Raw genomic sequence first — 14,210 nt, 5'->3', positions numbered from 1 at the left:
TGATCAAGCAGAAATCTTACCGCAAATGCACACACGTTCGTTTCAGCACCTCCAATAAATTGCAGCTCACAGTCCCAAACAGAGAAACGTTGTACCTCAGATTTTAGATGTTTATATTGCAAAACCCTATCAGATACGTTACCACTCGTCACAACTGTCTGGATTCACAGCGTGAGGTGCACTTGATTACTATCAAGCCGAAAACTTTCTCTTGCTGTGCCCCCTGACATTTTGCGCCTATGCCTCGGACCGGCCCTGTGTAAAACTGAAAATATTAATTAACAATTTTTATAATTGATAAATTATTCATCAGGCAGAAATATCAAACACTCTCAAATTGTTGTTATCTCTGTTATATGTGATAATAAAAAAAAAATCTTTGGGTTTCCAATTGATGGTCAGATAAAGCAAGGAAAATTATGAATCCACCTTCGGCTCTGGTACATTATAATGGTCTTTTTTCACAAATGATCAATAAACTAGTTTTAGGTGTAAAAATGTTAAATAATGCCTAAAGTTAACATTTATAGCTTCCTCCGAATCACAAACATGTGAGAGTCTACTTTCGTCCTGTTGAGTGGATAACCTTTGGTTTGCAGTTTTCCGCACCTTCAGGTTAAGTGTTTTCAATCAACTGACGTAATAGATACATGATCTGACCACATCCTGAGGTGACGGGCTTGTTTACCTCAACCTTGTCAGTGTTGACCGAAGAAAATGACCTGTCCGCGATCCGATTACCAGCGGTGCAGAAACCACACACTGGGCCTCAGATACAGCCTTAAATAACGCAGAGGCTGCCTCGGAGCTTTTCATATCCCTCTGTTGTCTAATTAATTAGTTACGTCTTCTGACGAGCCCCCACCCAGGGCCATGCAGGCTCTCCCCTGCTCCAATAGTGCTCTGACACTCCATGCTTTGATATGAGACGGGTGAGGAAAAGGTAATGCGTGGTCAGGCGGGGAATGAGAAGTCTTATCAAGCCTGCAGAAGCTCTGGCTCATTTATTTTCTCTGAGTTTCTAATAAGCTACATTTTGTGCATATATATATATATATATTATTGCTTTGGCATTTGCACTAGATTAGCATTCTGTATGGAGAGCCAACAGTGCTGACGAGGACTTTGTAGTTTATTCAAGTATCATAAATATATTATTGGACGAGTGTTTGGTGAGAGGAATAGAAAATTGAGGCTTAAAGTGTAATTGTCTCCCTTTTATGGTGATGGATATGATCTTGTACGACAGGAAATAGGCTTTATTAAGCAATAAGCCCTAAGAAACTGTACTTTACCATGATTTTAATGAACTTATAAGATAAATGCACTTTAGCAAAGAATGTATACATATTAGAGAAAGGCAACTATGTTTTAAAAAAGAAGGTAAAGCTTTGTTACCTAGTGTTTTACTATGCCCATCTTTACCTGAAAAATACGTGCATAGGTCTATTTTTATATAGCTTATTAGGACCTATGATTAAGTTTTTTGTTAGGCTGCAACCTCTAGTGGTAGAACAGGTCCAAAGTCCATACAACGAGGGCGGTAGGGTGCTGTGAATGTGTCAAGTAAACTAAGGCCTGTCATTCAGGAGACCGAAGTTCGAGTCCCGTGTAAAGGAAGGTCAAAGTTGACATGAAGTTAAATACCGACGACTCATGTCATGTACATATTTTAACAGCTATGGAGTAAAAGTCAATTACCACTGAGGGAAGAGTGTTTGCCTTCTTTGCATTATACAACAAACTCTTTTACATTATGACCCGCTGAGATACTTGTTTTCACAGCTCCACACTGAGGTAGAAAAACCCCTGCTGACGTTCAGGGGCGACAACTTCAAGAAGGACCTGAAAAAGTACGACCATCACATCACCGACCTCAGGAAGCAGCTGGCGAGTCGCTACGCAGGTGTGGAGAAGGTACTGAGTCTCACATGCTGTTCCCCTCACTCCTTAATGGCTAATGTTTCCCTCCAAAGACTAAAACCCTTTTTCCGAAGTGAATCTCTAAACAGTCACTCAAAAAAAAGTACACATCAGTGTTTGTCTACATCAGAGAGATTACATAACAGAAAGAGCTTCAGTAACTCCTACACTTACTGTATCATCTTTGTAGCATACTTTGTTACTGCTTCCTACCTGCTAAAAATCATTTCATGAATGAATTAGTTTCCTCTGTATACCTACAAACATTTCAGTTTTTTATTTTCTGCTGGAACAAATGCTTGCTGTGGTGGGTAGCAGCATTATGTGGATGATGTGTCTGCACTACAAGAGAAAAGACATTGCAAAGTGGAAGCATCAACATTTTCACTTCAGCCAAGAAATTTTAGTGATATTTTGGCATTTTGACAAATGTACAGCGCATCTATTTAGTTTTCCTATGCACATATTCAAAATATGACAGGCTTACTGTCTAAGGTGACCAGATTTCTGAAATGAAAACTGGGGACATTTTTGGTTTAGCAGTCAGTATGTCATTAAAAAAATATGTTATTATATATGAAATAAAAAAAGGGGGACAATTTTGGTTTTATAATCTTTCAAATATAACTCTTTTGAATTAAGTCAAGTAATTTTGAGGCTACCATTCAGTCAATAAGTAGAGGCTTCTGTTACGGCTGTGTGTGTTTCTCTGTAATTTCTCCATGATCCTTTTCTGCCCTAGTTCTGCCTTGGAAGTACTTCAGCTAATTGCTGAACGAGGTCCACCTGGCCTTTGAAGGCGGTCTTTAAAAGCTCCTGTGCAAGCGTCAGAAAGGAGGCTTTTTGATTTGGGACATTTTTGTGTTATGTTCCTGTGGTTTTGGTGTTCTTAATTTATCGTTATGTTAATAAATTCCCTTGTTTTGGTAGTTTTAAAGGTGTTATCTGTGATAAGTTTGGGTCAGTGTTGGGGTGTTGTTCGCCCCATGTTGCCACCAAAGGCTGGGGCGTAACACTTCAATCACTTTCTGGCAAATAGAGATTTTATGTGTTGTTTTAGCCATTTAAAGGTATTTAAAGGGGTAAAAAGTGCTAGTTGAGTTATAATCGTTACAGTAAATCATGTTAATTATAAGCTACAGTCTGTTCTCCATATATAAACAAGGATATTAGACATCGGCCTACTAAACACATAATCCATCAGCAACAACAGGCTTCCATTATTGCCTGTAATGACGTAAATGTCCGGCCTGGTTACGCTGTAAACTGGAAACACTTATTTTACCACAAGTGTGATTATTCCGTTAAAAGAAACGGTAAAGTTTCACAGAGACATACCTTTGCTGTTACCACGGACATAAAATGACGTTTATTTGCACATTATGTCTGTTTGATCCAGATAAAAGCAGCTGTAGTCGTAACAAGAGACTGGACGATACAGCTTTAACATACTGTGCTACTGTGTATGCTCTGCTGTCCGGTCTTTCTGGCCACGTAAAATCTGATTTCAGTTCTGTTAACACCTATAGTCTATGATTAACACATTTACTGGGACAGCTCCAGACAGGCCACCAAAACCGGGGACTGTCCCTGGAAAACGGGGACATCTGGTCACCCTATTACTGTCAAGTCACACAAGCCAGGATGAGCAGTACTTTAACTGCACTTGTTTTAACTGCATTTGTTAAGCTTTCTCTTCTTGCTCATCGCTTATAAACTACCGGTCAAAAGTTTCAGAGCACCGTTAATGGTACATGTTCTAGTTTGTATTTAAAAATAAAAGTAGTTTAATTCTAGTGAACAACCTTAAATAGCACAAAAGTAAGCTGCTCGAGTTAAAAATAATGTTTACTTCACCAAAACAGACAATTTCCAACTTTGGTTCCAGTAACCAAAGAAGAAAAAGACAAAGTTTAGGTCGCTAGCATTTGTCTTTTCGTTTTTTTTTTTTTACATTTTGGAAAGGCTAAAAAGACACTGAAACAACACAGACATTGCTATTTAACGAACAGTTAATTGTGTTGCATGGTGTCAATTGGTGTATGATGGCCATTCCTGTCATCCATTTGTTTTTCTTAAATTCTAAACATTTCTAAACTGAATGTGTATATTTGAGACCTGCTTTAATTATCATCTGAAATGTTTAATCGTCATTCATTGTTTATTGTGTATCACTGAAGTTATCCCAGCAATGAAAACGATTTCTAGACAAAAACAAACTTTTGGCTCCGTCTCTGCTCCACTGCATTAAGTGACCTTATCAGTGGGTTTAGGATGAATCCATCCCACATGTTTTGTTTTTGTTGGTGTTTGAAAAAGAGATTTTCCTGACTTGCACTGTATGTTTACTACGCTTTAAACATTACTGTGACCTTAGAGAGGTGTGGGAATAAGAGGAAACACTCAATTTATGTGGATTAATAAAAGATTAAAGGATGTGACAAGGATTGTAGTGCGGATGTCGGTAGCCAACATGAAAAGGCTGTAATGACTCTTGTAATAGATGTAGGCACAGTAAATCTGAGGATTATGCTGAATGACTCATTGTTTCTACATTCACACATCCCGTGTGATGTGTGTGTTTGCGATGCAGGCACGTAAAGCTCTGGCAGACAGGCAGAAGGATCTGGAGGTGAAGACCCAGCAGCTGGAGATCAAACTCAGCAATAAGACAGAGGAGGACATTAAAAAGGCCCGGCGGAAATCCACACAAGCAGGTCAGAATAAAAGCCAGTCACAGCAGCCATGTTTGGATCAGTTAATTTTAACTGTCCCAAAGAGGACGTCACCAAATAACTACAGACACCGACACACTGGCCAAAATCACTCACAATTCACTATATAGTCCACTATATAGTAAGTTCGCCATTTTGTACTGCTGTCTAAATGTACTTATTACATAATAGTCGACTCAAAGTATCCCACAATGCATTTTGAAAAGTAGTGTCCAACCGATGGTCACTAACCAAGCGGTATATACCATCATGCATTGCTCTGATAAAAAAAAATGGTCCACCAGTCGACGTTGATCTGACACGTTTTAATTGTGTGACAGCAATGATGAGAATTATCTGAGTAGTGTCCGAAAGTGTTGTTTTCTGTTTGCTGGTGAGCTTATATAGTCCTCTACGTAGAACTCCCTACATAATCTAATCCACCTGTAGGGGGAAATTATTTTGTATGTCTTAAAGGAAACCGGTAGTTGGACATTTTTGGAAATTTGCTTACTTGCTTTCATGCATAGAGTTAGATGGGAAGATTGATACCACTCTCATGTTCCTACTGCATATGAAGCTGGAGGAAGCAACCAGTGAGCTTAGCTTAGCATAAAGACTGGAAGCAGCTCACTATTGTAACCTATTTTATAAAGCTTCGAGTGAGTTGATTTTCCTCTGTTGAGTACTTACACAGGTTATAGGCTTCATGTATTTAGTTTTTGTCTACCCTCTCTGACTACAACCGAGGTGAGAAACCGCGGCATGAAATCTCCGACTCGTGCTAGCTGAACACACAAATGTAAGCTAACACACAAAGTTAAGCTAAGCAGGTGTTAGCAGTGGCTAACGTGAGCTAACTTGGTGAAATATTGTCTCACACAATATCGTTTGGTGGTCGACATCCCACCGCTGCCACCAATGTAACCAAGGGTTATCAATTGTGCTAAATTTATATAGGTTATGAGGCCCTGTTGTCGAAACCAAGTTGGAACACACTTTGTTTTATTTACTCTCTCCCACGCTTCAGTTTCACCGGCACAGATTTCCTACATCTGTTTTCCTAATGTGCACATTTCACCCAAAAGGCAACTAAATAAAATAGCTTGCACTATCTCTGTTGTTTAATCTGTACAAAAACTGCAGGATAAAATAACGACAGTTTGCTCTTTCATAGTTATGTGCTGGACTGTTTCTTGGCCGGCTTTCCTGGCAACTTCAATTTACCCGACTCAAACAAACAACTTAAAACCAAATTAACTTCACATTACAATAAACACAGTCTGTAAGACAAACACACTGGTCGGTCCACCACTTGCTTTGGCCCAGAGTGAATTATCTCAACAAGTAATTGGATGCTACTTTAAAATAGCATCGGATGCAGTTCAGCTTATTCAAATGTTGAAATTTCATTGTGCCAAAAGTAGAGACACTTACAATATTTACTACAAAGTAGGTTCCAGTGCATTTCTCTGGGGTCAAACATATATGTTTTCTTTCTATTTATGGTTATCATTTCTTATCATGTCTCTCTCCCAAATCCAATTTACAATGTAAGTTCTTCCGATCTTTAACTATTGCTCAGAATATTTCAGCTCTCTGTATCCTAAAACATAAGTAAGTGTCAGATAGTCAAACAGAAACATGACTGAAGCTTATTAAAATTCATCCAGTGAAGGTAAAAATACAACCCCATCGTCGGCAGTGAGTGCAGCCAGCCGTGGTGACATTTGGCCCAACCTTGAGAAGCAGAGTTGATCACCGACACGTGGCTGACATCATTTAAATGTGCCTTATGAGCGGTAGTGATTGGTGCTGTGGACTGTGACTAATTTACTGTGGAAGAGAGAAAGAACAAGATAAGTGCTTTCTCTCTACTGAAGCCTGTGCAGAACAGACACACAGTGTTTCTCAGATAGGACTTCTGTCTTTTGCTGTGCTTGTGCACAGTTTAGACAAATTAAACAATACAATCTAATCTAAACTTAACTAGAGTCTTTTGCTGGAAATAAATAGTAAAATAAATTCAAAATGCTGTACAGTAGTCACAGCAATTTCTCACAAAAGTATTAAAATACAAAACATAATGAAAACATAAAACAACACAAACTAAATGTGAAAACATTTCTTGTGTGTGATTTTGTTTCTTACAAATGTCCACATTTAAACAATGATTTATTTTTGATGGAGCAAACAAAAACTTTTGCAAAGAATATTTTGCAATGCAAGTTTCTAAATAAAATTCATTAAATAAAAATATAATACCCCAAAATTAATGTAAAGACAATTTGAGCAGTTCAGGTTTTTAGCATTGATTTTTTTAAAAATGTAGTGGAGTAAAAAAATATTATATTTCTCTTTGATATGTGAGTAGAAGTAAATGAACATAAAATGGAAATACTCAAGTACAAGCACCTTGAATTAGTACTTACATACAGAACTTGAGTTAATGGACATCACTGAAATAGAACCTACAAAACAATCTTGGAGCTTAATTAATACTGTAAGGAAATTGGACAGCATGTACACAATCAAATCAGTAATTTTTAAATAACAAAGTCATGATTGCAGATTCAAGACACCGTGATTAATCTTTGAATCATTGAGGAGTGATTTATGAGCACCCTCTGCTGGTCCATTGGGGTTTTTGCTCCACAGATTTACACTACTACTATTTGACAGACATGCAGAGCTGGTGAAGATGATTTTTGGTATAAGACACAACCTTGTAAATGCTGATTGCTGTTTGCTCTTGTTGTGGACAGTAGACTTTTGTTGACCTCTGAAATCTCCTTCATGTTTTTGATTTGTATTCTGCAGGAGACGACCTGATGCGCTGCGTGGATCTGTACAACCAAACCCAGTCCAAGTGGTTTGAAGAAATGGTCACCACCAGCATGGTAAGACCTTCTCTGTGGGCATGGATGGGCAGTATTTATGATACATGTATTTAAAAAATATATTTCAAATACAAGGCAAGGCAAGTTTATCTGAATAGCACATTCCAACAATTCAGAGCTTTACATAAAACATAAAAGCAACATAGAGAAACATAAAAAAGACAGTGAAATACAATTTTAAAAGAGTTAAATAGAAAATAATAACAGGGCGGTAAGTTACAGTGCAATGTAAGTTATTAATCTACAGCCTTTTATTTGATTTAATAAAAGGTAGAGGTAAAAAGAAAAGTCTTCAGTCTTGATTCAAAAGAACTGATAGATTTTCAACAATAGATTTTGTAATTTGTATTTGATAGGGTTGATGAAAATGGCTTCATATTTTGTATCAGAATACTTTGGTGTTTTGTAATTTGTAGTTTAAGATGAGTGTAAAATACTTTGTGAGAAGTCTACAAGACTTCATAAAAAGCTGCCTGATTGGTAATTATTCAGTGATTTGCCCAGACTTAATAAATCGCTGCAGTTCTTAAATTCATAAATAAATCTCTGCAAGTGTTTTAGCAGCATAAGCTAACTATTTGACCTGAGTAGCAGCCCTCACAGTAAATGTTAGTTTGCTACTTTCAGCCCATGTTAAGTTTTCACTGGTTGTGAGTTAGTTAAAAATTAAACTGTTGGTTACTTCAAAACTAACCTTCATCTGGGTGATCACAGGGATATGTGAATATTTGAATATTTAACTGGTTGCCTGTCAGATTTATCACATGACTCATTAGGCAGAGAAAAGCTGTGGGATCGATCAAATAGGCCGATAGGTAGGTTTGCGAAGTGATTTTAATGGTACCTTGGAAAAGTATTTTAGAAATACAAAAATACAGTAGTTTATTGTGATACATAGTTTGGCTGCTGTATTTTGTAGTTGATTTTGATACACTTAGAATTAGAGTATCTTATTTTAAAACACTTAGATGTACTTTGTCTGCAAATGACTTATTGGGGAGAAAAAAAGAAATGTTATGCAGGGACGTGCACAGGAATTTTGAAGGGCAGTTGCTCTGACCTGAAAAAAGGCACTAAACACAGTATCCAAAATGTATTAACAATATAAATGTCACCAAAATACATATGAGAAAAAGAGTTCCTTATATTATTGTTTATTGTTTTTTTTAATCATTATTTTTTTTTTTTTCCTTTTTTTTTATTTGAAAATAAATAATCTAGATTGAATTGACAGATGGGGAAAACTCGCTTTTAATAAAATATTAAATAAAAAACGCTTAGATTTCGGAAAAAAATACAATCCTTTTTTAATCTTTTGGCTTCCCGTACATTCAGTTGCGCTTCTAGCTCGTATTCACTTCTGTTGGTACGTATCACGTATGGTAACTGGGCAAAACTACGCATGATTTGTTGTAGTATGATTGCATAAAGGAAGGAAACAGGAATTCCGGTAGGGAACAGAATCGACTGACGTGCAGGCAGCGCTGCAGCAGTGCAGCCACTTAAACAGAGTTTGCCCTTCCCCTACTGACTTTCACTTTCGGTGCCCGAATGGAAGTGAATGAGGCTTTGCGATCGCGATTATTTTTTTATTTTATTTTTTTTTCTCGGAAGGGCGAGTCGGAAGGGCAACTTGAGTCAGGAAAGGCAAACGGGCAGTTGCCCGGGCAACCAGAGCAACCCCCCTGTGCACGTCCCTGATGTTATGTTTGTCCATATAACATAAAACATTAAAGAAATATGTCTAGAGTAAAACATATCTAGTAATTTAATGCTTTATGATAATTTCTATATTTTATCACCTTCATCAAATGTGCAGCTCAGTTTTTGTTACTACATAATATTTTATGGATTGGGGTTTTAACTAGGTGAAAAAAAATAATCAAATAAATTACTGATTATTACTATTACTAAATATAATTATTTGTACACATACAGCAGTGGCATCTGAGGGTAAGGCCAACAGTCTTTCTGTGTTACTGATGATGAACTTTTGTCTTCTCCCCCTTTAGGAACTGGAGAAACTGGAGGTTGAACGGATTGAGTGGATTCAGCAGCATTTACGCCAGTACACGACGCTGCGCCATGAAACGGACATGTTCAATCAGAGCGTGAGTTCATGCTCCTTACTCCGGATTCACATTTGATTGGATATGTCTATGTAACTGCAACCAAGTTCAAGATTAGCCATCAACAGTACTTTTACATTTTACAGGAAGAAGAAAGAGAGGTATAAAATCGATTTTTTTAAAAACACTTAACATGTAGGAAGATATAAATTAATAATCAACACAGGCACATAAGATTTGAACTAGTGAAATGTATTTTTCATTTCTTTAAAACCCTTTTTTGTGTCAGACATCGTATACCTGTTCTTTAAGCGTCCATAAATCCACTTAGAAAGAGGAAACTTGCCTGAGAAGTTTTCTTCAGTATCAAAGATAGTTGTCTGTACATTGCAAACAGGAACTACTAATGGCAAATTCGTCATACTTTTAATGGTGCTTATTTGCCAAAATGTAAACAAAAACAGCCTGAATACAGTCGTGTAAACATACTTTAGAATGGAGGTTATTTGCAATTCTTTACTCCCCATTTATACATAATAGTTTACCCTCATTTTTTATTTGTAACTAATCTTTTAATCGGCAAACAACTAGTAAACATACCAGTGATGGCAACTGGCTTTGACATGATTTGTGTGCCGCTTCAGCCGAGCCCGTCGCCGAGTGTAGATGTTGACAGAGCGAGCCCTAGGTGCTCTTCCGTCAGCCTTTCATCCAACACACTAGCTGTCATCTCTCTGTGGCTCAGAGACACCCACCCACACCCTCTGCTTATGTAGGAGGTGTAGAGTAAAAATCTGTAAATCTAACGAGACGTGTCCTGTCAGCACTGTGGGAAACTACCACAACAAGGTTGCGTCTCTGTGTGCTGGCTGGCGAAGTCCTCAGAGATGATACACACGCTCGAGATCAACCTGATACGATGATCTGTAAGCAAAATAAACATTTTATTATTAAACAGGGGACATTTTACTACAATAATCAGTGACTATCTGCCTAATCTGAAACAATTCAGTGTTTCGCCTAATTGCTCTAATTAGGATAGAAAATGATTTCATCTCACATGAAACCTGGACTAATAATAATAAGTATTTACAGCTAACCTGGCTCTGTCTTTAGGTAACAAAAACAGCTTTCCAGCTTGTCTATAGCTCACCAGCTCACCACATGTTATACTGTATATAATTTTATTTGGACAAAAAGAAAACAATAATTCCCTGTTTTAGGGGGTGTCGTGGGCTAGTCTTCGCACTCTGTTAACTTGCTGTGGCTTTATACACCAATAAGCCATAACATTATGACCACTGACGGGTGAAGTGAACACTTATTGCACTCATTATCTCGCTACCATGGCACCTGTCAGCGGGGGAGACATATTCAAGGGGGTAAGCCACAGTTGAAACAGTAAAGCCAACCAAAGCCTGCATGGACTATTCCATGTAGACCCAAAACCCCGTGGCATCCCGTTGCACATGAGAGATGTAACCGTATTGCTTAGATTATAAACTCTCTGTTCGGCCATCAGTGAGGCTGCGTTGGTGTTTGGCAGGTCAGCCCCGTAGGTGAGCCGATTAAACAGTGATGATCCGAGTCAGACAAACAGCTATGCAGTTACCAGAATTACGGTGTTTCTGCTGTTGCTCTACGTCATTAAACCACGGTTATGAAGCGCGATCATGCGCAGTAGACGCAGCAAGTAGCCCTGTAGTAGTATTTTATTGGCCCAAAACTAGCTTCACTCCTCTCCATTCAAATCTGCGGGGTGGTTTCGTCCAGTAATATACTGTCTATGGATATATTAGGCAGCAAGTGAACATTTTGAACTCAAAGTGAATGTGTTAGAAGCAGAAATAATGGGCAACTTTAAGGATTTGAGCAACTTTGGGCCAAATTGTGATGGTTAGGAAACAAGGTCAGAGCATTAAAAAAACGGTCTGCAGCGGTCAGTATCTATCAGAAGTGGTCCGAGGAAGGAAAAGCGGTGATCCGGCTGGTTCTGATAGAAAGGTGTCAGAACACACACAGAGCATACACAGTGGAGTCCATGCCTCAACGGGTCAGGGCTGTTTTGGTGGCAAAAGGGCGACCTACACAATATGAGGCAGGTGACCATAATGTTGTGGCTCATCGGTGTATTTAATAGAAAGCATAAACATATTTTATTGTAGCTAGCTAGCTGGAAAGTCGGGGAAACAGCTAGCCCGGCTCTGTCCAAAGCGAGCAAAATCTATCTAAGTTAAATGGTCTGTAGCCTTATACCAAATTTCATCCAAAGTAGTCGGTAAGAACTCTTAATTTGATCCACACTTTTGGACTGACAAGCCAACCAGGTGCCATCACCATCCCTTCTTTACACTGTATGCGACCTGCTAATTGAAATAAATGAACTGAAGAGTTGCTGATGTTTAACGGTGTCATTTTGCTGTTTGTGTATCTGTAGATGGTGGAGCCAGTCGACCAGCTGCTGCAGAACGTGGATCCAGGAAAAGACAGAGAGCTGTGGGTGAAGGAGAACAAAACCGGCGATGTTCGGCCTGTAGATATGGACATATAAACCGTCCTGACCTGGGATCTAGCCATTCGGTCTTCAGTATTATAACACATCCACAGAGTCCCAGAACACTTCTGATAACACTGATCCCGGGACAGTGCATGTTCAGAGGTCTGCTCATCCTCTCTCTGACTGGAATAACTGGAGGAAAGGTTCAAACTTAACGCAGTCTGAGTCCAGGAAACAGTAACCGATCAAAGTACCAGCATGTTCCTTCGACATTTTAACCCTATCATAATCAACATTAGCTTATTGAATGCCATTTAACATATTCTGCTGTTTACCTGTTGTAAAGTTGACACTATTAGAAAAATTATATGTATTTTGAATCGTTTAGTTTAGCTTCAATCTACACTTTTCCAGTGTGAGTAAACCAAACAACACAAAAAAAGTCTGATTATTGATATTACCTTTATTTTAGATACGGATATTGAAGCATAACGAGATCTTAGAATGAATATGATATATTTTCATATTTTGCTGGTTCATTTTTGGTGGAAATGCATGTTTTGAATATCTTGCTTTTGCTGTGTTACGGAGAGCTGCGCAATTTGTGGAACCATGATGGTTGTTTTTTGGCGTAGTTTGTTGAATTTACAGAAAGGTATTCTGCATCTCTTGTAAGTGACGGAATCAGTTTAGGGAGCTTTATCACAAGCAAGCTGAGAATTTACGTGTATAGCGTTAATATCCAGTAACCTCAAATGTTTAAAAAAAAACAACACACACATACAGTGTTTTTTGGAATGTGATTTTGATTTTGCTCGCCACAAGTCTCAACACGTGGTCGAATGGATTTAGGCCAGGGTCTATTTTGGATCAGTCCGGAGGAAAAAGGTGGTCCAAGTTACACTGAAACACCTTTTAGTGCCTAACGGTTATATACCTGGAATGTCCTTGACATATTCTACTCTGCATCAGTGTACATTTGTATATACAAGCTAGATGTATTTTGCTGTCAAATGTTTAACAGGCCTCGGATCTTTGGGCCGATGAGGTGTTTGTACTGTACAATGTTGTTTGTTTTATTTTTGGTAAATATACAGAGAATATCTTTATGATGGTGGTGGGTAAAAAGGGGGCTAAATGCAGCAGAAAACATAGTCTAAAAGAAAAGATAAAGGAGGCAATTTGTGATATGGCTTGACTTTGACTGGCACGTTAAATGAAGCACATTTTGTCAGAGACTGCATGTACAGTATTTGTCTGTGTTTACATACGTGTGTGTCTGTCTTTGTTTTTACATTTAGTTGTGGTCTATCTGTCCTGGATTAAGTTGATGAAGATTAAGATTATTATCTTTCTGTGGCCGTTCTTTTCAATTTCTTTAAAAAGCACGAAGCCAATCGAATAAAGATTCAAGTCGTAATAATAATCCAGCTGCCAGGCACAAGAAAAGAATTGCTATTAATAAAAAATGCTTACCTGCCTTATCACTAACACTGATAATGCATAAAATGCAGTACATTATATTTGTGTTAAATGAAGAAAAGTCGTCTTTATTTGAATTGTGAATGGATTCAGCACATTCAGACTTTGCTTTAAACCCAAAAGGCTTCATGCGCGGGTTCATATAGCATATCTGTTGTAGAGGTTTTACCAGTGTGTGTCAATGTTGTGCACTAAATGTAAGTTATTATGTTCCAACTAAATGTTCTTGACAAGAATCGACGGTTTCAAGATGATGTAACGGTTCAGTTTAATGCCCTTCTGTGATTAACATTTTCATAACGTGCATTAAATCTGATGTTCCTGATGTTTTGAGAATGTTTGATCATAGGTGACCTCTGTCCAGACCGTGTACTGTGGAATGCAGTGTCCAAAATAAATCTCCTCTTTGAAAATGAAATATCCGCGGTGTGTTATTATGTAACTGCATAGTGGGGGGGTTAGGATTTCAGAAATGGGAAGTAATATTTCAATGGTTTTTGACATTTGTGTTGAGCAGGGGAACACACACACACACCAGCTGACTGCTGTTTAATCAGCTGAAACTTTTGATCTTCAGGTCAGTTTACAGGCTCACCAAACGCCACTGGATCCAGTCCAGCGCAGA

At 38.2% G+C, this 14,210-nt stretch overlaps 1 protein-coding gene across 2 annotated transcripts in view; it reads left to right on the top strand.

Annotated features, from left to right (window-relative positions):
- Positions 1-14,003, top strand: part of gas7a (growth arrest-specific 7a) — a 47,271-nt gene extending 33,268 nt beyond the window's left edge. For both annotated transcript variants that reach the window (XM_038707251.1, XM_038707252.1), the window contains 5 exons: positions 1,786-1,917; positions 4,517-4,640; positions 7,458-7,537; positions 9,550-9,648; positions 12,044-14,003. In XM_038707251.1, coding sequence (XP_038563179.1) covers positions 1,786-1,917; positions 4,517-4,640; positions 7,458-7,537; positions 9,550-9,648; positions 12,044-12,157 — 549 coding nt within the window. In that variant the 3' untranslated portion in view covers positions 12,158-14,003. The remainder of the gene's footprint in view (positions 1-1,785; positions 1,918-4,516; positions 4,641-7,457; positions 7,538-9,549; positions 9,649-12,043) is intronic.
- Positions 14,004-14,210: the final 207 nt, after the last annotated feature.

Source organism: Micropterus salmoides, unplaced genomic scaffold (assembly GCF_014851395.1).
Source record: "Micropterus salmoides isolate LMB-PRFRI ecotype aquatic unplaced genomic scaffold, ASM1485139v1 Ms_hic_scaffold_10, whole genome shotgun sequence".
In the NCBI taxonomy this organism is placed as follows: domain Eukaryota; kingdom Metazoa; phylum Chordata; class Actinopteri; order Centrarchiformes; family Centrarchidae; genus Micropterus; species Micropterus salmoides.
The sequence above is the reverse complement of the archived record's forward strand: the minus strand, read 5'-3'. Positions and strand labels throughout refer to the sequence as shown.